Source organism: Danio rerio, chromosome 4, assembly GCF_049306965.1.
Source record: "Danio rerio strain Tuebingen ecotype United States chromosome 4, GRCz12tu, whole genome shotgun sequence".
Classification (NCBI taxonomy): Eukaryota; Metazoa; Chordata; class Actinopteri; order Cypriniformes; family Danionidae; genus Danio; species Danio rerio.
Genome location: NC_133179.1, coordinates 19,552,142 through 19,577,914, shown reverse-complemented (window position 1 = coordinate 19,577,914; position 25,773 = coordinate 19,552,142). Strand labels below are relative to the sequence as shown.

General features: G+C 34.3%; 1 protein-coding gene across 5 annotated transcripts; it reads right to left on the bottom strand.

Annotated features, from left to right (window-relative positions):
* Window positions 1-22: 22 nt before the first annotated feature.
* impdh1b (IMP (inosine 5'-monophosphate) dehydrogenase 1b) lies at window positions 23-24,916 on the bottom strand. Of its 5 annotated transcripts, none has more exons than XM_005164717.6 (16): window positions 24,239-24,916; window positions 18,154-18,252; window positions 18,006-18,080; window positions 12,220-12,268; window positions 9,247-9,348; window positions 9,089-9,163; window positions 8,729-8,935; window positions 7,628-7,715; window positions 6,719-6,918; window positions 5,614-5,704; window positions 5,433-5,528; window positions 3,750-3,893; window positions 3,527-3,671; window positions 1,669-1,812; window positions 1,505-1,588; window positions 23-1,413 (listed from the first exon to the last, which is right to left on the bottom strand). In XM_005164717.6, exons 1-16 carry the CDS (start codon window positions 24,427-24,429, stop codon window positions 1,392-1,394), a joined length of 1,812 nt encoding a protein of 603 aa, XP_005164774.1. In that variant the 5' UTR covers window positions 24,430-24,916; the 3' UTR covers window positions 23-1,391. The 5 variants fall into 5 exon arrangements, with proteins under 5 accessions (XP_005164774.1, XP_073801741.1, XP_017210441.1 ...); XM_073945640.1 differs by lacking the exon at window positions 18,006-18,080 and having other exon boundaries at window positions 24,239-24,397; window positions 24,701-24,916; XM_017354952.3 differs by lacking the exon at window positions 24,239-24,916 and adding an exon at window positions 21,449-21,619.
* Between the last annotated feature and the right edge of the window lie 857 nt (window positions 24,917-25,773).

The following is a 25,773-nucleotide window of genomic DNA, read 5'->3' as shown; positions in this document are numbered from 1 at the left end:
CCATAAAGCATGCAAAACAAAATGCGTAACAGATTAAGTTTATTTTTCATATATCATCAGCAATATCGAACAGGATATGCAACCTGCCGTAAACAAACGAGGCTCTCGAGTTGTCAAAGACTGTGACTGTGGGCGTAGCAACATACAAACGGTTATCAACATCCAGTTGATTAAAATATGCATCTTTGTACATGGTTATACTGAAAATTTGAAAGAAAATACAATACTATTGTCTGATTTTGATACCAAAAAGCTAAACAAAAACACTAAAGTAAATGTTTATAGCTAACATGCTTCATTTTGGCAGTGATTTTTGGGTTAAGACAGACGTGTCCTTCATTTATTACACAATTCAAGGCATCTCACTGGTTTACCCAACATACAAAGTTGTAGGTGAAGTTTAGATGACACAGATAAATACATCCTGAGAAATAACCAGGACCATCACAGCATCTTTTTGGCTTTTAAAGAAGATTAAATAGTCAAGTTAACAAAAACCAAAACACATTTGGCAGTTATGTAAATAGTACAAATGTTGCCATATTATGACTTATAAAAAAAAAAGAAAAAAAGAAAACCACAGCATGCAAGTATTAAAAATCGCAATTGTATTCACAAAGACCCATAATAACTACTCTTCTTTAAAATTCCCAAAAAGGCTGCATTAAAAGTCCGTCATTATTCATCAACCCTGATAAATCAACAAACCCTTCCAGCTTTTTTTGGTCAGAAAATATATTCCACACATGATTTCATGATACTCTCAGAGCAACTACTGTACGTATGTATATATCTACAGATATCATATTTGGTAATCAATTTTCAGTATGAATTGTACCCACAGTTACAGGACGCAAAATGGTGGACATAAAGATCCGTCCCACCCATAAAACGACAGATTTAACGATCACAAAATTGACATGAATGTTTCGACGTACCTCTTTAACCTGTCTTCTAAAATCAAAAATATATCATATCGCATCTTCAGTAGTTACAAGTCTACTACAGAAAAGATTGCCTCAAGTATATTTGGAGCACTTGGTTTTATGGCAGTCATCGTTTTATTGGTAGATGTGGAGATATTAGTGCTGCCCGTAGGAAAAACTTATTTCAGTTTGAGGGAAAAGGCGGTCAGGAATATTCACACCAAATGCTGCCTTGTTTTTGCTGAGCTGCTAATAGACAGATGCGAAAACACAAACACAGGGAGTTTTTTGGTAACCCTGATGCCCCCTTTGAGTGCAACTGCCATGTTTTTGTGGACTGGATTAGTTTGAGGTCCTGCTCTCAAACTAGTAATACTTTTCTTTCACAATGTGTGCTGGCAGGGTGGGATAACTTTGTCTGAGGTGTTTGGTCGCTGCTTCCCATCCGTGTTTCGTCTGCTTGATTTAGTAAAGACGCTTCTCGAAGCTATAAACATAGAGATAATGGTTTCAGATATGTATATTAGGTTTTAAAATAGAAATGTAAAGTTAAACAATGGCGCCCCCTAGTGACTTACGAGTGAAGTCCATGTACGCCACCCTCCACTTGAGCTGACATGGTCCTCTTCTCGAATTTTAGTTCTCCGGAATACATCATGGAGCTTGATGTGTAGACAAAAACAGTGTAATTAGGGTTTGAAAGTAGCGTGGAATGTGCGATTCAACACAGACACAAACTTACCGAAGTACAGAGAGGCTTTTAGCACCAATGTCTTGGCAGCCGTGTTGGATTCCAGCGATGAGGTATGGGACAAATTTATGGATGGAGCCTTTGTCCTGCACTGAGCCGGACACTCCTTGAGCCACCTTCACTTTATCGCCCTCACTGCGAGCACAGCCAATAAGCACAGGGGGAAAAAGGTCGTGTGATGATTGGTACTGCATACTGTAGCATATTATACTATAACTTTAATAGTACACTATTGCATACTAAATAGGCTTAAAATTGAATATCAAAGTGATGTGTGAAGTAATTTTCAACAAAATCAGGCCATAATTGGTTTTAAAAAAAACCTACCAAAGTAAACTTTCTATTAAAGCTGGTAAACGCATTTAAAACACCACCAATTCATCCCAGCTAACTCAAAACATTCTCCAAATGTTAGTATTGGTTCATGTTTGGTTACTTTTTATCTGTTTTTTTGCATAATAACATTATAGAAACTTTTAAATCTGGTTATTTTTATCTGTTTTATTTTCTTTAATAATCTAGAAATAAATTGTTCCAAATAGTATATTTTAGGTTGTTTTGCAACCATAATATAGCATTACCTAAAAACAGACAATAACATATAAAGAATGTTAACTAATTTTATTTTACAATCATGAAATAACATTCCTAGAGTATTGCAGGTTATTTTATTTTATAATAATCTAAAACTAAAGTATAGTAGTTATTTTTAGGTTATTAGAAAATGAAATAACCTGCAATGCTCCGGGATTGTTATTTGATTGTTGCAAAATAACCATTTTTCCTCAAAAAAAAAAAAATTTAAAGAACGTTTAAGTTATTATTTTGCACTATTTATGCTTTTCCATTTCCAAAATTCTGTATCAAAAATTAATAAGTTTACAATAAGGTTCCATGTAGTAGTGCATTTACTAACATGACCAAACTGAACATTTGTTAATGAAAATAAAGTTGTTTATTGTTATTTCTTGATACTCAGTTTAATAACTTACTGTTAGGCACAACTTTGGATTTTTAATAATGCAGTAGATGTTGAACTAGGATTAATAAATGCTGTATTGTTCCTTCTTAGTTTTATAAATACATTAACATTTACTAACACACTGCAAAAACAAACAAAAAAAATCAAGCAATTCCTAAATTAAGAAGCATTTTATGGACATTCAAAAAATGTAGTCTTGTTTTAGGAAATAATATGCCAAAATTAAGTGAGTTTTTCCTCAATCCTCATTCGTCTTTCGGATGAGACGTTAAACCGAGGTCCTGACTCTCTGTGGTCATTAAAAATCCCATGGCACTTCTCGTAAAGAGTAGGGGTGTAACCCCGGTGTCCTGGCTAAATTCCCTCCTTAGGCCCTTACCCATTATGGTCTCCCAATCCTCCCCCCATCCACTGAATTGGCTCTATCGCTCCCCACTCCACCAATAGCTGGTAAATACTCGCATTACATTACATTAAAACTAGCTAAATAATCTGCCAGCGGCGCAAGCAAAATAATCGATGTCAAAAGAAAAAACAAGATTATTTAACTTACCCCATTGACCAATTATTTAGCTTGATTTTAAGAAAACCCCACTTAATTTTGGTAAATTATTTATTAAAACAAGTATGTATGTTTTAAATGTCCAAAAAAAGCTTCTTGATTTGAGAACTTTTAGATATTTGGACAAAAAAACAAGACAAAAACTCCAAGTAAGAGAACATTTTTACGCGTATCGTAAAGTGTAATCTAAAAAAACAATTAGTTTATACTACATTAAGCTACTTTAAGGCCTTTATTTGGCACAGTATTTAATTCTAACCATATCAGTAGTTTTCCTAATGCTGAATATCTCAACAAACACGCACCTGAAGTATCGTTTCTGGCTGCTGGTGTTCTTTTCCATGGCATCCAGTGAGCCCATGCCTCTGTATTTCTTCAGTCTCACCCCATCAGAGAAGAAATACTCTCCCGGAGCTTCGGTGGTGGCGGCCAGCAAAGACCCCATCATCACTGCGCACAAAAAACACAAGTATGTAATCAGATTTTCAGCCCATTTCAATGCTAACAGTGAGCTAGTGTAATAATTACCTGTCGATGCCCCCAGAGACAAAGCCTTCACCACGTGGCCGACAGTCTGGATGCCTCCATCTGCAATGACTGGCACTCCAAACCGCCGAGCATATTCTGCCACCTTATAAACTGAGGTACCTTGAGGTCTCCCACAAGCCATGACTAGAAGAAGCCAAAATGAAACATGTCAGCCATAATGATCACAGATATACACATTTGACTGCTCTAGACACATTCGCCATCTTGGAATGGTCAACCATGTTATTTTAGACAGTTAAAATCAATAGCAGTTGCAAGACGTCATGTGCTATCAAAACTGCACAAAAAACTCTGATATAACTTGAAATAATAGGATAAAAAAAAGAGCGTTGGGATTGTTTCTTATTAATTCAATGAAGATTCTGTCATCATTTACTCACTTTTACACTTGTTTAGTTTCTCTTTACTGTAAACACAACAGAAGATATTTTGAAAACTGGTAGCCATTGATTTTTTTCCATAGCATTGTTTTCTATGGATATCAGTGGCTATTGAGTTTCCAACATTCTTCGAATAAGTATATTTTCATTTTAAATGAACTATCTGTACTAATATTACAGGTTTTCAAACTATGGTAACCTTTTCATAGTGTATATTGTCTGATTACAGAGATGCAAACTTGAATACAAAATCGATGAATGTGACTAGAGGCATTTTCAGTGTCACAGAGAAGCTTGGTTTGCTATAAAATCCTCCAAATAAGCTGCATTTCACTGGGAATTGTACATGTACACTTGAAAATGTAACACAACAAATGTCTTAACAAATATGAAATTGCAATCATATTTTTAATCTGTTGGAAACAAAAAAGCTTTAATTTTCACTGTTCCCAAAAAAAAAAAAAAAAAACATAAGGTAATGTTAACTATGAATATCTGATTGATCATATCACTCTTCTGTCAATGAAATATGTCATCTTATTTTATTTACACAGTACAATTTTGAACTGATTTATTACAGCATATTATAAAATGTATGGTGTATATATATATATATATAATTATATGTTATATATTACAAATAATTTAATAATATTACCATAAATAATTAAGAAAAGTTTTACAAATAATTATTATTGTTTCTTTTGTTCTCAATATTGCTATTTTTGCCATATTGAGTGACTGTGGCCAGAAGGAGAGAGAGATGTTTATTATATCTAAATATATGTAGTCGAGAATAAGATTTACACTCATTTTAAAGCTGTTTAATATTAACACAAAATATTCCAAAGTTTGTTAAAGCACTGTATTGGAGCATGATTTTTATTTTGCCAAAATAATGTGATCTTTGATGGATCTGGTTATCTGGTTCAAAAAGAGAGAATACCATTTCAGTTTTCCTTAGTTTGGCACATGAAATAAATGCTTACATTGCTTGTCATAATTTATCAATTAAATTAAAACAAAATAATCAGTTCAGTTGTGGAATCAAAAGTAAAGCCGACATTTATAATAGAAAACAACAGTACATATGTATGACCACTAGATGGCCACAAAGCACACATTATAGAAAAGCTTCAGGCAATGAACCCGTCTGCAGTTACAAGAGGAAAGCCTTATTGCTTCATTTAACATGACTAACTATGCCACTGGACTTCCTTAAATATCTGACAGTGACATCCCTCGCCACATTATAAAAATGTATTACAGATTCAGTCCTGACCTTCCTGTGTGATGCAGATTGACCCACAGCCCATTCCCACTCTCAGTGCGTCCACTCCAGCATCTATCAGATTTTTCGCCTGCGCAGCTGTAACCACTGTAAGACAGAGAAAACACACTGAGCTTAAAGAAAACCAGGCCGAGCAACTCTGAGGTAACTGTCTGTCAAGTCCAGTATTTACCATTTCCACCCACAACCTGCAGCTCTGGGTACTTCTGCTTGATATAATGGATCATATTAATCTGGTATACAGAGTTGCCTTGTGACGAATCCTGCAAAACAGACAAAATAAAAACATCAGTGAGTTTAAAATGCTCAATTACAGCGGCATGATCAAGCCTGTAATGTTGGATGTCATACTCATATCAAGATGTCTGCTGGGAAACACTTTGTGTATTGGATACAGTAAAGGTAAAGTACATTGTTCTAAGATAAATACAATTGTCTCTTATTTTTAATATATATTTATATACCATATCTATATCTACAGTGATTTCGGAAACTTTGATAATTCAAAAACACTAAGTTATATTGTAGATAACAGATTTCTTTACAAACTCATTACATTTAAAGCGATCACCCAAAAATGTAAATTCTATTATCATTTCCAGTACTCAAGCTCTTTTTTCAAGCATGTTTGAGCATGGATAAACACAAAGAAAGATATACTGATAAGTGTTGCGGGAAAAAAACTGCCATTGACTTCAATTGTGTCTTTGTTCCTACTATGGATATTAAGCGTTGCTTTTTTAACATTCTTCAAAATATCTTCTTTTGGGTTTAACAGAAGAAATAAATTCATAAACGTTCAGAAGCACTTGATTATGAGTAAATAGTGAGCGAATTGACGTTTTCGGGTGAACTGTCCCTTTAACTTTGACTTCTAGACACTAATGACAATTATTTGAACTGTTTAATTAAACTATAGGCCAAGTCATTTTACAGCCACAGCTTTGTAAACTTAATAAACTATGTCTTGTAATATCAACCATTTAATGAATCTAAAATTTGTAACTTTTTGTTATTCAAAGTCTCTAGATACACCTGCCACTGTTTGGACAAAAGGTCTAGGAGAAGAATGAAAAAGGTAGGTTTATGAAACACCTCGACATAGTAGACTAATTATATGCATGGAAAAATAAAAGATATAGAAGAACTTTGATTGTAACTTGTATGGTTGCATTGGTTACACTGCATACTTTACCTTTACTGGTCAAAATAGTGCACTATTGTTTTGGCTATAAAACAACAAGGTTGTATTCAATTTATTAAAAAGAGAGACCTACCAGAACCACCATATCAACCCCAGACTGTGTGAGCAGGTCGAGTCGGTATTTGTCGTCCTCACGGGTGCCGATGGCGGCTCCACACAGCAGCTGTTTGCGCGAATCCTTGGAGGCCAGAGGATAATCCCGGTTCTTCTTCAGGTCTGTGCGGGCGATGATGGCCACCAGCTCGTCCTTGTCATTCACAATGGGCAGTTTACCTGGACAAGTAAATCAATTTAACCTATTTAGACTGCAGACAATATCTTTTTAGTTATTTGAGGTTTTAGTCTTTTTATTGTTTTGTTTTTTCAATCTAAATGTTGAGGAAACATTCAAAATGCAATTTTAAGTGTTTATTTTATTGCACTTTAGTCATTTATGTTAGTAAACTACATTTACAACACATTTTTACGACAGCTATCATCGTCAGTTATCATCGTCACATCTCTCATTGTCAGTATTTTAACATGACTACATCTAGTGTTCATTTGTTTGTGCTAGAAATATATGCAAAATTGCTCTCATTTAATAAAAAATGGCTCATTCATATATATAAACATAACACTATCAAAACCTTTAATACAGGATGTCAGTTTCACAATTAAGGCTTTGCGTAAACCATGCCTAGGCCTTAATTTAATCATGTATTGAAGCAGCTCATATTAAAATGCCTTTGAAAAACATATCACTAGTGTGTATGTTGAGACTAAACATTCACACTGACTTATCTTAAAATATATCAATGCAAGTTATTTTCATTTAAGATAGCTCAAACATGCATTTTAGTCTAGGATTTTCCTTAAGCCTTGTTTGTGAAACTGGAGATGCAAGTTTAATATGGGTGGAAGGGAACTGAAGGACTCAAAGGACAACTGATATTCAGTTAATGGCTACGATGATATAATTTCACAATCTGTTTGTTGTTACCTTTTTTGCTGCGTTGCAGGATGTCATTGGCTTCTTTTAATGTGACACCGGCAGGAGCGACTACAAGATCTTCCCTTTTAGTCATGGCCTGGAAGTCAATAACAGACACACCGTCTTAAGAGCCCAGCACTGATGTTTTATGGTAACACTTTACAATACAGTTCTGTTTGTAAATATAATGTTAACCAACATAATTAAATACTCTGTGAAAAATACTTTGAAAAGCTTTTCTTTAAGAAACAGTTTTCCCAAAAGTGAAAATGATTTAATTTACTTACTCCCTTGTGCCATTTTCGACATTTTATTCTGTCAGACGAACACAGTCTGAGTCATTTGATATTTTATCCTGGCTCTTCCATGCTATATAATGGGGTGGAGGATAGTGGCTTATTTTAAAGCACCCAAAAGCGCATAAATCGTTCATCAAACCCACGTTGCCAAAGGGTTAACGTATCTTATGAACCACATTGATGTGTCTTTGTAACAGAAACATTTCATATCTACAAATTATAAACTCCAATAACTGACTTCTGGTGGCAGCCGAATGTACATTATGCGTGACTGATGCATTCGTATCGCATTCAAAGTTCTGGGAATAGATGCATCTCATGGAAATCAAATAAATACAATTTGTTTACCACAGAAGACAGCAAACATAAAACTGGTTGACTTGCCATTACTGTATAAAATTAAACAGTATATTACTCTTTCAATGCCGTGTACTTGTGACTAGACACCTTACATCATGCATAATATGTTGTATATGTGCATGCAGATGGAAGTCAGTAATTTGAATTCATAATTTAAAAATGTTTTAATATTTTTGTTACAAAAACAAATTAATCCACTTCATAAGACATGCGTGAACACCTTGGCAGCGTATGGGTTAGTTTGAAGATGGATTTATGATTAAAATAAAAATAAAAAACTAAATGAGTCCATATCCAACACTATTCTACAGCTCGAAAAGCCATGGACACATTTAAAACTACTCCGACTGTGTTCGTCTGACAGAAAAAAAAATCATGGGTTCATTAAAAATTTTTTGGTATAAACTATTTTTTTAATACTGGTTAACCAAAAAAACACATGCAGTCCTACCTCCTCTAAATATTTATTATTATCTTTTTCAGACAGGAAATCAATGTCTCTTGAGGTGACGATGCCGACTAGTTTGCTGCCCATCTTGCCAGTCTCAGTTATGGGGATCCCAGAGAACCCGTGTCGAACTTTTGCTTCAAGTACATCACCTACAGTGTGATGAGGACTCAAGACTACTGGATCTGTGATGAAACCCTGCTCGAACCTCTGCGGACACACACAAACAGCATTTAAAAACAGGTACAAACATAAAACCATACATTTAAAGGGAGAGTTCTCAACACAAAGAAAAAAATATATATATATATTTTAAAGAATGTTGGCAAATCAGTAAGCATTGACATCCATAGCTGGTCTTACCTTGACCTTGCGGACCTCGTTGGCCTGAAACTCTGGTGTGCAGTTATGATGAATGATGCCAATTCCTCCCATTAGCTAAGGGAACGAATCAGAAACATTTAAATGAATGACTGACACCTGTTCAGTACAATCAGAACAGGGCTGTAATGGGTACTCACTGCCATTGCGATGGCCATTGAGGATTCAGTCACGGTATCCATTGGAGAGGAGATGAGTGGGGTCTTTAGTGTGATTTTCTTGGTCAATGCTGAAGTCAGGTCCTACAGAAAACATGCAAACATTACTTTTGGGTAAATCAATACTTGCTTAGACTTATTTTGACACTGCTGTTGCTGGACTGGCCACTAAAGGCACAACTGTAATGTTCTCAAAAGCTATTTTGGAAATGCTTAAAAAAACGGTTGATAGAAATGTCAAGATGCGCAGAAATTTTGAATACTGAGTAGGACTGAGTAGGATCAACTTTTTATTCAAGAAATAAATTAAGATGAAAACACTTCTACCGAACAAATTCCAGTATGCGTTTTAAAACAGGTCATGTGATTTTGTTTTAAGAGATCATGTGATGATAAAAATGTGTCTGAATGGAAAAAACGGCAGGCTGAGCACATTTTAAAACATCTAAAATGTTGTTCTGGTCATTCTAAAATGCCTTAACCATATCAGTATTCATGTTATTATATTGTTAGCAAACTCCAGAACTGTTAAGAACGTCTGTGCTCCGCATTTCATGCCTTCAAACGCCACCATGTTCATTATGTGTCAGGATTGTCTTCTGAGGTGCAAATCATGTATTAAATAAAGAAAAGATTCATGCAGCTTCTCCTACCGCAGCAAATTCCCTCTTTACTGTTGATATTTGGCACCAGTTTGTCAGGAGGTGACGATTTAGTTTTCTTTGACTCATTGGATGGAAACGCTGCTTTATTCGCTTATCTTTTATGCGTTGTTCCAGGTTTGCGCATATATTTAATTTCTATCTTTGGATGGAAACACAACTATACACATCAAATCAACAGGAAATCTGTGCCTAGTGTGTGACTTAATTTTTACTTTCCTTTTCCCTCTTTCTCTCTCTATATATATTATACACAAATTAGGAGAGCATCTGACTGACCTGACATGAATTGTCAGTTTCTTTGGATTTACAATTTACAGTTATGTGTTTGACTAAAATGCAAATTTAGTTTTCAATTTAGTAAATTACAAGCAACATTGAAAACAATTTAAAATATGGTTCATTTGTTAATGTTTGTTGATGTATTTGATAAATGTATGTTGATGAATTAATGTATTCAATCAAACAACTAATACAACAATTAATACAAAACTTGGTTAAAGTTAATGTTATTCCAATTAAATACCGTTAGTTCATGTTAACTCACAGTGCATTAACAAATACAACTTTAGACTTTAATAATGCATTAGTTAAAGTTAAACTACGATTAATTTACACTAAATGTTTTCATTTTAGGCATTTGTTTTTCATAAAATAACAAAAAAAGTGCAACGTTTGGACAATGTTTGTATATTATTATAACCAACTCTTGTTTCTATTTATAATTTGGAAGAAATTATACAATTCTGTAACATCACCAGCAATACTGCCCTTTTTAAGAATGTCAGTGTCATCCCAAATGTGATTAATTTTAACAGTTAAACAAATAAAACATTAATATTGAGTGAAGTACATGTTAGCCACAATACTGTCTCTCTTTATTTTGGTTCACCAATAAAGATTTATGCTTCTCAGAGCAAGGTTTTGTTACTGAATGAATAAATCAGTTTTTGAACAAACCTTTTGACAATTTTATGATCCATTTAAAATGACAGGAACTTAATTTTTCTAAATAAATCAAACTATTTGATCCAATATTTTGAATGAACAATTCGACAGACCACTCATAAAAAACGTATTTATATCGTATTTATCCATAACATGCATAAACCAGCCAAGGTACAGCACAAAAAAATCATACAGCAGAATATTGTTTGATGGCTATTCTTTTATGAATCAATAATGTTGCACACCCCACATATTTACTGCATAAATTACATACACATAGTTGAAACGTCACTGCATATGTGTGTAAAGGTGAATGCAAACCACGGTTTTGAAAACGTGGGTGGATAGAGTGACAATGAAGGCCATGACCTTCAGTTTTTACACCGCACTGAGAAGTGTTCCTCTATCACTGATTAGCTTGTAAACAATCCCTTCGCAACAGCCAAAGTTCCCAAAATATGCTTTGACATTCATACTGACAGAGGAAGAGCGGCCTCATGGGAAAATGAACACCACAGTGGGAAATTTCCCAAATGTACAGTTCACTGAAGGCCAGTTTGTGAAAAGCCAAACACAAAGACTGTTATTACAGCAGCCTACATAAACCCACTTTCAGTTTCAGTCTAGCTTGGTCGTTTTGTGTTTTGAACTTCAGCATTATTTAAGATCTTTAAAACCCTAATGTGTGCCAAAAGCAATAAAATTAAAGAAGAAAAGGAGCAGAATGTTCAAAGTTCATACATTTTTAATGTAAGTGCTATTATTGGATTGTTCGCAAAACAAAACACAATTCAAATTAAGGGGGGAAAGCAGCTGGTTTGCCAGCAATCTGATGCAAATTTAAAACTGCTGAATCAGGCTTTGCAGGCAAACGAAATCATAAAAGTCAAGTATTTTTGAAACTCCGGGGGGGGAAAACTTGTGGTTGAACAAAAATAAATAATTAAATATGTCTTTGTGTATTTAAAATAAGTAAAATGTTTCCACTGTTATGAATGAATCAATGAATACTTCAAAAATCTGTCGTGGCTTCAAATTTTAGAACAATAACTATTTAGTAAATTAAAAATATATTTATTTTGAGGCTAGGATAAATCATTTTTTAAAAATTAAAAACTAAAACATATCCAAAAACTACCTCCTTTAAAAAAACTAAACAAAGCAAAGGACAACAGTAAAAGGATGCTTCTAAGCCCAAATGTTTGGCCCAGCGAGCAGAGATACAAAAGAGACAGCCATTTAGCTAAAAATAGTGCAGAGAACACACAGACGGGCTGTTAAAACGACCAGCGTCATTATGAAAACAAACTGAATGAGAGTGTGACGAACTCAGACTAGAACTCACCACTTCATCTGAGGTGAAGTCAATGAAGCCAGGCAAGATCAGGAAGTCACTGCAAATGAGACAGAGAGACGGAAAACAATCAGAGACAAACATTCAAATATACATTACACATTTATCCAAATATACACCTATAAACTAAAAAAAACTATATTAGAGTCAACGTATAACAGAGTCAAAAAAAAACTATAAAAGAGTCAACATTTTGATATCTTCAAACTAGAGCTCATTATTATTCTTTTTTTTTTTATCATTCCTCAGCTGGAAAATTTACATTTTCTCTGTACAACTGCTACTCTTTAGATTGAAAATTATTTTTCAAACTATATATACTGTATATAGTAGTTATCATAAACATGAATGCACCTTTAAACAAGGTGAAATAACAAAAAAACAAAGATTAAAAATTATTTATATTATATTATTTATTCTTTTGATGGAAGTCAAATCATTAGAGTAGTCTTTCATAAATCATTCTAATATGCTGATTTAATAGCTCATGAAACTTTTTTACTGGTATCGATGTTGATAAAAACAGTAGTTGCATAATATTGTTGGCTCTTAGATGGAAGAATATTCTTTATTTGCAATAAAAATCTTGCATAAATACATATACTGTTGCATTTAATCAATGTAAATCATCCCTGCTAAATAAAAGCGTTTTAAACATGCCAACCACAAATGTTTGAACAGTGTAGTTTCTCAACTTTTAGCATTTTAAATATCCTTAAATCCAAAAGATGTGAGCAAAAAGTCACAAAACATCCATTTTGGTTTTATATGGAGAGACGTTCTGTTCTTCCAGGTTATGTGGAATGTTATGTTTTAGATAAACATTAGGGATAATGAAAACCCGATGCTGACTGCTCCATTCATGACATCTTAAATTATAAGGCACTCTAAATTGAGAGTGGATTTTGAGGTGAGCTCGAAGAATGTCTGCGGGTCAGGCACATTCTGACATGCCTTCATTTACAAGAAACAACACTCACTGCCTACTGAAATCTGTATAAATCCTGCTGACTTGAGTGACCAGATTACATCAATTATGTCAAAAGAGAGGCACCTGGTACACCTGGCTTTTTCAGAAATTAATATTACAAGTGGTCAACACTAACTAGAAGTGTAAACACAGTCTAAAATATTTTAAAGTTGTCCATTCCAGAGGTAGTTGAAGCGTTTGATTAGAGGGTAAACATTTGCATGGTAAAATATGTTAATAATAAATTGTTTTGATTAAAATTGATCAATGTCAAATGAACAATTTTGTTTAAGTACTTTCTGCTTGCACATCCAGAAGATTGGTGCTTTTGTAAAAAAAAAAAAAAAAAGCTGATTTAACCAACCTAATATCAAAAGAGGCATTAAGTTTGATGGTTTGGGAGGTATAAGGAGTAAAGTAAAAAAATTCAAGAAATAATTTCGGATTAAAAAGATAGAAACAAGCCCAGAGAGGAGAATACAAAAAAAATAAACAGTTTCAGGCAAAAATCTGACAATTTGGCAAATTAAGAAAGTTTACAATTTTGCTTACGAGAGAGAATGTAGAAGGATTTTAAATATGTCATGTGTATGTAAAAATGAACGAGAAAGACAGAGCTTGAAAGACATAAACAAATTTTCCATGTCGCTTGTGGTCGGCTAAAAAAAGGCGTCTGTGTCTGCAGGAACAGGGCGGATTCCTCTGCGCCCACATTTGCAGCCAAACACCCCTAAACATCAACAACACAGGGTGTGAACATCTGGGAAAGCCAAAATGAATGAAGCTGTGAGGACAAAACAGACACATGCCCTGAATAAAATGTGCTAAAGTCTGGTTCTTTTATACGACAAATCTGAGAACTGTTTTGACTGCCAGGTACAAAAATATTTGTCCTTTATAGACCCGGATAAGTAGTATCAAGCGATAATACCTCTTATCAAGCATAATCTGATTGTTTGTGCTAACAGGTTTTGATATGTGGACATGTTGTGTGGTTTCTGTTTGTTAGCCCTGCCCACTCTCAATTCTGATTGGTCCACTCCAGATTACTCTCCGCATAACTTTACAAGCTGCTTAGTCATTTTTATTGTTGCTAGACCATTTCTTTAATGTGCATGTTAGCATTAGCATGCTAACTTTGCTGAATGATACAAAAGCTCTACAGTCTCTGTTTTAGATGACTCAGGTTGTAAACTTCACTAGACACAAAGACGGTACAGAGTAAAGACGGAAAGCTAGACTACCTCCAAATATGCAGACGTGCACAATGCCAAATATCACCACAAACACGCTGACTGCTGCTTTATATTGACCAAATCTAAATGAATCTAGGTAATACTACACTGTAAAAAATGCAATATGCTGCTTTAACTTATTTTAATAAAAATATTTAAGTTTCTTAAGTTGTATAAAGTTTAACTTAACATTTTAGTCAGTTTGATGACTAGAAAAGTTAATTTGATTCAACTAAAAATGTAATGTTTTTTACAGTGTGTTATACACTAAAGCATAGATGTAAATATGGTAACATGGTGTCCTAATTGTGTGTTATAGAGTGGTGATGAGAATTTGATTACATAATTCAACAGTCTAATTGTGGCTTTAGTTTTTTTGTAAAAAAAACTAAACATCATACGGAGTAGTCCAATGCATAACTCCTGCTTCTTTTCATTCAACTAAAGTGAAGCAATTGTTTCACGCTCTGTTACATTCATTGCTTCAAAAATTAACCATGCTACAGGGTCACACTCAACATACGAAGAGTTTAGATGCAAAAACCTCTAAATACGGTTTGATATTGTCTTCTAAAATATATTAATTATATAATATAATTTAGATATTAGAAATATATAAAATATTTTTTCCGACTCCTGAGTGGAGGCTCAGTAATTTTACTGTTGGTATAGTAACAAATAAGTTGTTTTCAATGCTTTCATTGCTTTTCATTTACTTTGGAAGCTGAGAAAAAATGCTCATTTTAGGAGAATATTTCAGATGGCATTTAGAGGTTTTTGCATCTAAACATTTCATATGCATCTTTTCTGAAAAAGTCTATTTGGTTTTCCATTGTTTTAAATTTTAGTTAATACTGAATCTCGCACAAAAGTTTGAAGAAATAAAGTATACAGCCAGTGTTGACAACCAAAGTTAAATACAACAGAGAAAAGATGCAAATAAACAATAATTTATGGTTTGTTTGAGTCAAAAAGTATTCAGAAGCAGAAATTAAATAATCACTGTATACTACTACTACTACTAATAATAATAATAATAATAATAATAATAATAATAATAATAATATAATTTTAATCAAGTAAATAATACTTTAATGTACAATTAATCTTTAAGCTTCAAACGTTTAATTTATTGTGCCCAATTGGCTTAAATGTGCTTCAAATTCTTACAGTCAGGTCTTAAAAACACATGCAAATAATAAACTTTCAAACAAGATTAAAATCACTCCACTATGTTGTTAACTGTTATGCCTGGTCAACTATAATTCCAACTACATTGCAGATCCCTGCGGTGTGACTATTGTGGACTCGCACATTGCGATATCAATCCTGAAACGATATTGTGCATCACTAATTAGAATATATCAAAATAGAAAGTAATAGCTGCCAGTTTAAATTGCTACATTAGGATCTGTTACTTCTAAGTTAATTATTTCCAAGAGATGAGTAACCTCTTCAACCAATTAGGATGATGTCATTTATTTCTCAAATAGACTAAAAGGACACCAAACAAGTGTTTTGCAAGCATATATTTAAATGTATTATTGTTAGTTTCACTGTCATTTATTTAAACTAAATAGTATAGTATATTATGAATAATTTAAAGTCTATCAAATACTAAAGTAACTGCCGTCTGAAATTTACATAGAGAATTAACATTTTTATCAGCCCCTTGTTTATGTTGAGATCTTTTACTTTAGACACCAGGAAAAGGACTTATTCCTTGCCATAAAAGTGATATTACTGAACATACACACAGGAGCCCAATAAAAGTACTCATTTTAGAGGAAAATTTCAAACGGCATTTGGATGTTTTTGCATCCAAACTCTTCACTTCATTCCAAATCAGCATGTCATTCTTCTCTGCATCATATTTAATTTTTAACCAAAGTTTTTTTTTGTCCTTAAAATGAATATATGGTGACCAAAGCGGTTTCATTCTTCACAATCTTCTTTTGTGTTAAAGAAGTAAATTTGACGGAAATTGAAATGGCACTTTAGTAGGAAACCGATATACATTTAGGAGCTGTTGAAACGTTTTTATTTCGTAAGTACTGAATCTGATCAATTGTATTGTATTTTACTGCATTTAGGTATTTATAGCTCTTGTGCAAAGTTTATTTTATTGTATTAGTCTTGTTATAATGGCTTGTGTAGAGTAAAATAAAAGATTACAATGAAAATAACCAACTAAATAGTTAATTTTCTTTTAGCTGAGTTCATCAAAGAAGAAAACAACAACACAAAATTGTGATTAAATTGAAAACAATGGGTCAGCTTTAGTTAAATCAAAGAATTTGTTGAATGTGTATTTCTGGAAACACAAATTTCTCTTAAAGTAACAAAAGTAACAGAGGAATGAGACATGTCACACTAATACAGAATAGCTCTGTAGCACACGTCATGCCATACGAAGAAAAAACTGTGCAAACACACTTATGCTTGCATTACAGCAATCGATTCAACACGTATATGCCCGTGTCAGATTCTTTATCCATGTCTGTGTGCATGTGCCTGTACACAAAGGCTTCTCCTCACATGACGCCAACGTGAGGACAGTCATGTGGCCCACGCTGCATCCCTACAGGCTCTTCATTACAGATAACACGGTTATACAGCTAAACCTTTTACCTTGTAATCTCAATCTTACCAATGACACTGCTTGTGAACTCACAGCGTCCTAATGTCACCCACAAGTCTCTATTACAATGGAGCATGGAAGTATAGTGGTAACACTTTAGTTTAAGTATCAATTCTCATTATTAACTAGTGGATTACTAACTGCTTATTATCAGTAACTAATAAGCATATATTATGCATGATCTTATTCTACATCCTTAATACCTAAACCGACATGTAACTACTACCTTATTAACTAATAATAAGAACCATACTATGTGTTTGTTGAGGCAAAAGTGATTGAGCCTTAAAATAAAGTGTGACCAGCTTAGTTTATATAATGAAAGTCAATTCAAACCAATATTATATCAGTTATTATATGATTTGAATCAATCATGCAAATTATATATATATATATATAAATATAGCCTGGATTATTAATAGTTCAAGCTAAAATTGAAATTTACTCACCCTCAGGTGGTAACAAGCCTTTAGAATTTTTTTTTCTGTCCAGCATTAAGATATTTTGAAGAATGTTGGAAACTGGTACCCACTGACATCCATAATTGGAACAAAAAAAAACAATAAAATACTATGGAAGATACGATGCTGCTTTCCAACATTCTTACAAATATCTTCTTTTGTGTTCGACAGAAAAATGAAAACTTAAACAGGTTTGGAGGAAGTTAAGAGAGTAAATAATGACATTTATGTGATATATGACATTAATGAATATTTATTTTTGGGTGAACTATCAAACCAGGCTGATTTATGCTAATATATTATACATGGTATAGCTTCCTCCAGCCAGTGATTAAAAGCAAAGCCTTCTGATTGCCTCCCAACATCCAAGACCCTGAATCCATCATTCTGACTGGATCCAGCAAGCATGTTTGGTCCCTTATTGAGCTCCCTAGATGATATCCGTGTAAATAAATGACCGTGTTACTCACTTGTAAGTCATACCGTCGCCTTTAGAAAAAAGCTCTTCCGCCGTGTGTCCGTCTCGGACAGACTGCTGATCTGATCTGTAATGTGGATGCCCATTACATACGCACACAGTATCAGTGCTGGGAGAGGAACCCATTTAAAAGTACTTACTTATAGGTGAGACCATCTCCGACGGCAAAGAGCTGCTGGGCAGACAGTCCATCGTCTGGGATGTAGCCCGTTCCTCCGCTTATCAGATAGTCTGCCATACTGGAAGAGAGAATTACACAAACATGACCTGTTAATAACACACAGTTCTTTTCAGTACAACCGGTCGTTTTGTTTTTGAGCAAAGTTCAACCGTGTCTGTATTTATTTTGGAGCTGTGTTTAGATTTACAGTGTAATTTTAACTGGAATGCAATTTTGCTGTTAAAGAGATTTTTCACAATAAAAGTTGGGAAGAACAACAACAATACAATTTTACTGCTTAAAAAAATAAGAAAAACAGTCATCGGCATCCATAGTAGAAACCAAAAAATACTACGGAAGTCAATGGCTGCCACCAAAAATCTCCTTTCTGTTGTGTTCAAAAGAAACTTAAAAATGATTGAACCATCCCTTTAAAAGTGCAACAACACCCTGTTTTTCCACTAAGTAGAAAACCTAGTGTTTTTCACAGGGATATTGATTGAGGATAACTTAAAAACCTTCAAAGAAAGACCTACTGTGAGCTTCAGTTAATTGATAGTGGATGCTGTAGTTGAAGCTTTCAGTTAGCATTATTTCAGCTATTATGTAATCATGTTTAACAGTAGGGATGGGCAATTTGGCCTAAAATCAAAATCTGGATTAATTGAACATTTTACCTTGATTACGATTAATGAACGATTTATTTATTTATTTTTGCCCTCATAACCTACTGACAGGTTTTGTACAATAAATATGCTCACATATTACAAATGAGAGATTTTTGAATGAAGGATGCATAACCTGATTTTAAAATAACACACACTATCTACTATCTATGATTATTTACTGAACATCAACGTTGAACAACTGAATTTAAAACACACATTGCCTAAAGCAAACAGTCACTATTTTTTTACTTATAAAAAGTGAAAATAAATATCTTGCACTTTTAAAAACAAAACAAATTATTGTCAATGTTTGGAATAAAAATAAGCAGTATTTCTTCTAAATGTAGTGCAAAAGGCTAAAAAATGTGGGTACATCGTCCTAATTGACCAGAGATCAGATGTATAAATCATCCTCAGCCTTTAACAGAGAAGGGTCATGTGACTCCACAGTCGGTAGGGAAAGTAATTGAAAAAATTGTCCTGGAAAACTTAGATCGATTATAGGTTCTGAACTTCAATTGCTTTCGATTAATCACCCAGCCCTATTTAATAATACTAAACCAGCTCCATAAATGAGAATAGAAACATAAAAAATATTTCTCTAGGTGCATTTACTCAGTGTCTATACTCAGGGAAATCATTCAATTCATGGCCAAATCAATTGATGGCCATTCAATTTGCAGGGCCTGATAATACACAGATTTTAAAAATAGTTTTAAAGTGTCTTTTTTATTATGATACCCTTTATTGCCTATTTAAATGAAAAATACAAAAATGTTACTTTATTGTAATGGTACTGACATTACATGTTCCATCTACAGGCATGCAATTATTAAAAAATAAACACTTATAGTAAGTACACTATTGACATGCACATATACTCTTGAACTATACTGAAATAGACAAACTTGTTTCATCTATAATCAGCATCAATAGTTTCCCCATCACTAGTCAATATTCAAGGAACTTTAATTTATAATCAAATGTGTTAGTATTATGTTTTGAACCTTTTTGTCATATTGTACACATTTAATTTTAGTAGCAATTATAAATAATTTTAGTATCATCATCATAGTTGTTTACTAAAATGTAATCTTTCTTTTCAATTCCTATCCATTCATTTATTCTAAATATAAGCAAATGTCAACCAACAGCTCTTATATAATTTAAATTTACTAGGAGGACTATTTCTAGGCCAGTGTAGTCCAACAACTATAACACTAATTGAAGAACCACCATTCTGCAGAGTTCAGCCCCAGTCCTAAACAAACACACCTGAGCTAACTTATCAATCAAAGTGTTTGAGATTACAAGAAAGTGTTTGTTTGCAGTTGAACTCTCCAGGCATGTGGTCCACAAGAAGCAGGTATGTACACCCCTAAATTAGACTAGATATTGGACGTTTTATGAAATTTTGGTAGTTTATTTAAACTTTACTGATATTTTATTTGATTATAAAGCATTTTTTATGGACTCTCAATTAGTTTGTAATTGCTTTTAGAGAGCCTGGCTGAACCTTGAAAGCTGAATGGATGGTCCACCCCAAAATTTCCAGGATTACTCATTTCAAAGCCACCCAAGGTGTAGGTTACTTTTTCTTTGAGGTCTTATGAAGCGAAACACTTTGTAAATGTATCATCTGGAGCCACAGGTATTAATTTACTTTTGCCTGTATAGATTTAGCTCCCAGACTGCTGGTAGCCACTGTTAGCCTTACACAAAGCTACACTGTATCATTATAATGATCTACTTTGTCTAGATCTACATCTTCTGTGATTAGACCTGCAGGGTTAGTACATTATTTTGATGTTCATTCTCTTTATAATAGTTCATCTTTTTGGAGTTTTGCTTTATTGATTTTATAGACTTGTATTGACGGCTTTGGCTAAGTTTGATACTCTCGCCTAATATGTTGTTATTTTTAATCCACTCAGTGCGCATGATAAGCAGCCACGCGTCCTGGTTATTGTCGAATTATGGCCAAATATCGGTCGATTTGTTGGTCTCCACATGTTAATGTGAAGTTAGAACCTCGTTTTAAATTCCACCGTGATGATTTATCTTGTTTAAAAGCGCTATATTAACTCCAGGAAATGTATTCCGGTGTATTTCCAATTCAGCAAACCACACGTTCAGAAGGCTGTGACCAGGAAGAGCCACAGATTCTGTTTGTTAAACCACATGTCGGGTAGCAAGTAACGTCAGCAATGCCGAAAACAACACGTTTGTATGGCTTCGCGATGTAAACACAGTGCTGCAATAATGTAATAGCACGCAGTGACCTACTAACATTATTCCATCTGCACGCGCGATATAAAAATAAACGAACAGACGTTGGCAAACGCGCGCAGACAGTGAGCGTAGACAGAAATATATTCATAATACACGCATTTGTCTTTAAATTCCAAAATCTAGACTTCCACTACTGGCCTGGTGACCTACATTAAGTACATTAAATATAAGTCAGGGAAACCCGGTTTCTCTATCGAAAGAAAAAAAGCGGACAAGCACCTGGAGACGAGTTTTCTTTGTTTGAGCTCCATCTGCAATACATTTCTTCAACAAGCTGATCTAATTTGATATTTGAGTAAATAAAAAAATGCAAACCTTCTCTGTAGAAGAGCACGCGTGGATCTGGAGCTGATGCGCGTCAGAAAGGAAAACCCAGCTTACCGCTTTCTCTCTGTGCGAGAATATTTGTTCTAAAACCGGCTTATGCCTCTATATTGTTTATTGTCCCGGTTTTCTGATCCTGCTGGGGGTCTCGATAGAATCCAGGATTTTTTTTGTGTTGAGTCTGGCTTTATGTAGAAAGCGAGGCAGACACAGAGAGAAAACGCGTCATATCCTCACAGCTTCACATCCACGTGGTGACGGCATGGTTAACTCTTTCAGTACTGCCACATCAGTCTATTCTGTATTGCCTACTGTATTCATGTTCTGTATTGCTGGGTAATAACTAATTACATGTGACCTAGATTACACAATCAAATTCTGGATTTTATATAGGCCATATGTAATTAGGTTACTTTTTAATATGGATTACTTTTAATGGATTACATTATTATAGTAGAAGTAGCCTAAATCAAATTCAAAATCCAAGTTCAGTACGGGTTAGTTAGCTTTGACTTTTCATAATACTGTAAAGCAATGTAAATATCATGTTAAACAATTTGCAATTCATTCATTCATTTTTTTTGTCTTAGTCCCTTTAATAATTAGGGGTCGCAACACATTTTATCTAATATGAGTAATTATGCATATTATGCATATTACATTGTAATGCATATTACAGTGCAAATAACAATTTTTGAAACAGAGGGGGAAGAGGGAATAAATGGTTTAGCTTGCATCATTCATTTTCGTTTTGGCTTAGTCCCTTTATTAATTAGGGGTCGCCACAGCGAAATCAACAGCTTGCATCATGATAACTATTATTTCATTGTCCTTATTGTGAAAAATTGAATAATTGTAATATTGATTACATAATCAGATTACGAAATGTAGTCCTTGTAAAAACATATTTAACTTTTATGGATTGCATGTGTATTCACACAGTTTTATCACAGAAAAATTGTAATTTATTTATTCTCTCCAACTCTTCATTTTTCTCTAAAATATCTACTATTTGTTATCATTTAGCTTTTCAATACTTAGGATATAGAATTCCCATGTAAATAACATATCATTAAAAAAATGAAATTAGGTCAAAAGTAATCTAAAAGTAATCCTTAAAGTACTCAGAGTACCTTACCTAAAACAAGTAATCTAAAAGATTATATTTTAATGGCATTTAAGACCCTAATTTATGCATAAATCATTCAGATGGTGATTACAAGTGCTTACCATACTATTTTACCATGAAGTGTTTATTTAAAAATATGCATTTAAACTGTAGGTTATTACAGTTTTATATATAATGCTTAGAATTATTCATTAAAATAATGAACAAAGAAATATAAAAATGTGTTTGTTTTCAAAATGCAACTTAATTATCATCCATCATTAAAAAACAAAAATAAAAACAAAGTTAAAAACTCTAGCCTATAGGCAAATAACAAACTGGTCAGCTCATTTCCTTAGTCAGAATTTGTCCATTTGTAAAATTATAAATTATATTTGTCTTAAAACTGCCTTCTATAGGTTATCTATCGGTACTACCTGAACCCCCTATGGCTACGGGCCTGACACTACAGTTTTTTAAAATAATCTACGCTGCACTGTGGATAATATTCTCTCTCTTCCCTCGGGAGGCCTTAACTAAATGCAGAATATAAGCCTGTGACCCACTTCCATAATGTAACATCCAGTGACAGGACACATGGTGGCTCTGGTAATTGTCCAGCACAACTACTAGATTTAAAAGTCAGCCATAACCAATTACCACACTCCAATTGCTGAAGGGTGACCATGCTTAAAGAAATTTACAAAATTCTCCCTATTACCCGGCCAGCAGACTGCCCACATGAAAGCACAAGCTAATAATTATGATGAAACCAGAAGTTATTTACAGCTGCATTTTACTTAAAAACTGCACTTTAAAGTGTATCATTCACCTTTATCTATTGTTTTCTGCATTTTCTTAGACATTGGATTGTAGTTGCACGCTATAACTAAATGATTTACACACTTTAATGTGACTTGTGATCAAGTACGGGGTGTTTTCCTTTGGTGTGCATTCCAGTGATTAACATGGCTAGCCAACCATACCACAGCAATTTGTTCTCCAAATTTGCTGGCATGCCATTCAACAACTCAAATTATGATCTTTTCCATTAAAGGGCCCTTTTAAGGCTTAATCTTTTACTTGAAGTCACCCCCAGGCGATTAGTAATATGAGTTCCTTTAACTCCCTATATAGCCAGGGTGAGGTTGGGCAGTAGGGATTTAGACAAGTCAAGTTACATTTCCGACAATCAGTATGGCTAGGTGTGTGTGTGTGTGTGTGTTAGAAGCAGCAGCCATTAAAAGTCCTGACCCTTGTCTCCTCCCATCATAACAGGGAGGTGAGTCGGTTATGTGTACCTTACCATATGTAGGTCAGTGGACATATGGGTCAGAATATCCTCCACACCAGCATCTATTTCAAATTCTGACCCGCCAGGACTTCACACTCGATCGCAGAGCTGCTAAGAATAGCTTTTTTAAAGGGCAACTTTTGCTGACCCTGCATTAGATTTTAAGACCTTCAATTATGCAAGGCTATTTTTTCCTCTAATCTTGACGCTCTTGTAGATTAGAGATAAAAACGAGACTTACATTTTAATTACAGGATGACAAGAAGGGATTTTAAAAAAAGAAAGCAGCTCAGACAATAGAATGCAAGACTTAAATCTCAATTACCAAGACCTAAATAGAAGTAATAATATTACAGTGACTTATTGTCCTGGGACTCACCTATATGGAAAACCAGCTTGTACGCATGTCGCTGTGTAGCGTTGGGCTGCAGACTCATGTCCTCGCACATGAGGGAAGCCGTTGAAGGAACATTCAATGCTGTCAGTGTTCATAATTTTGTGTTCTTGGAAGTCCTCTGGAAGTTCCTCCATCTCTGTCCTGCTTAGGGATAAAGTATGTGCGCTGTTCATTTCCAAACCAAATCCAACCAGTATAAGCCAGGCATTCAAATCATGCTCTCTGAATCCTATTCAAAGTGGCAATATCATGCATCCAAGATTCAAGAATGGAATTTTTCAAAAGCACTTTATAAGTCATCTATCTCAGTCCGGAGATTAAAAAAAAAAAAAAAAAAAAGCTTGTTTCTTGTCTCCAGTGGTTGTTTGTGTTGGCCGAGTCAGCTTTGCTTTGAGACTGAGGGTGAGCGAATTTCCAATAACTGTGGATCCATGCTTTACGCACCTGCTCACATGGAGACCAGGGTGTCGCTGTGGAGATATTCCCACCTCTGAATCCCTCTAGATTGCGTCGGTTTAACAGGATGACCGAGAAGGAGGGATTTACAAATAAACTAGAGATAGCAGGAGAATGTTCGAGCCCTGGGGAGTTACAGACTATAGGACAGTGAGGAGATGGAAAGCAGCAATTCTTTCTCTCTCTCTCCCTCGCTCTCTTTGTGGCTTTGGCTGTGGTTCTGTCAAGAGCACACGTCACTCTCACAAAGAGGATTGGAGAATTAGACCTGGGGACCATTAAGACGAAAAAGGCACTTTACTGACTCAGACTTGATGAATAAATGTGTGCATAGGGCCAGGAGCAAACAAGCAGAGCGAAATGAGATAAAACGAGTCAGCCAGACAAAAACTAGCTGAAAACAAAAATAGATGCGGAGGTAAAATAACCTCAAAACATACTGTATGAGAAAAGAAAAGCCAGAAAGCAAATGATACAAGGTAGCTAAAACTACAGTTACTAAATAAAGTTTAAACAGTTGTGTGCAAGATAGATTTAACTAACAAATAAATTAAATGCAAAACAATATGTGGATGTAGATTAAAAATAAAAAGTGGGTAAAGAGGCAAATAAATAGAAAAAAAAAATTTGATTAATAGCTAACAATAGTTAGCTAAAAATAAATAAAAAGCCATATAAGATCAAACAGAACAAAATGGACAAGACAAATAATATAAACAAACAAAACAATCTAGTTTGCATAAAGACAAAACTAAAAAAGAGGTTAGAAAGGCTAATAAATAAATAAAAAAAAGATTTGATTATTAACTTTTTACTAGGGGCGAAGCAGTGGCGCAGTATTTAGTGCTGTCGCCTCAAAGCAAGAAGGTTGCTGGGTCGCTGGTTTGAACCTCAGCTCAGTTGGCGTTTCTGTGTGGAGTTTGCATGTTCTCCCTGCGTTCACGTGGGTTTCCTCCGGGTGCTCTGGTTTCCCCCACAGTACAAAGACATGCGGTAGAGGTGAATTGGGTAGGCTAAATTGTCCGTAGTGTGTAAATGTGTGTGGAAGTTTCCCAGAGATG

Bases quoted from the DNA above. Each gene is read 5' to 3' on its own strand.
- impdh1b (XM_005164717.6), bottom strand. From the start codon at position 24,429: ATGAACAGCGCACATACTTTATCCCTAAGCAGGACAGAGATGGAGGAA. The intron at 18,253-24,238 runs GTGAGTCCCAGG...TCTCTCTTCCAG, and splicing joins CAAGCTGGTTTTCCATATAG to TATGGCAGACTATCTGATAA. The intron at 1,589-1,668 runs GTAAGTTTGTGT...CTACACATCAAG, and splicing joins AAAAGCCTCTCTGTACTTCG to CTCCATGATGTATTCCGGAG.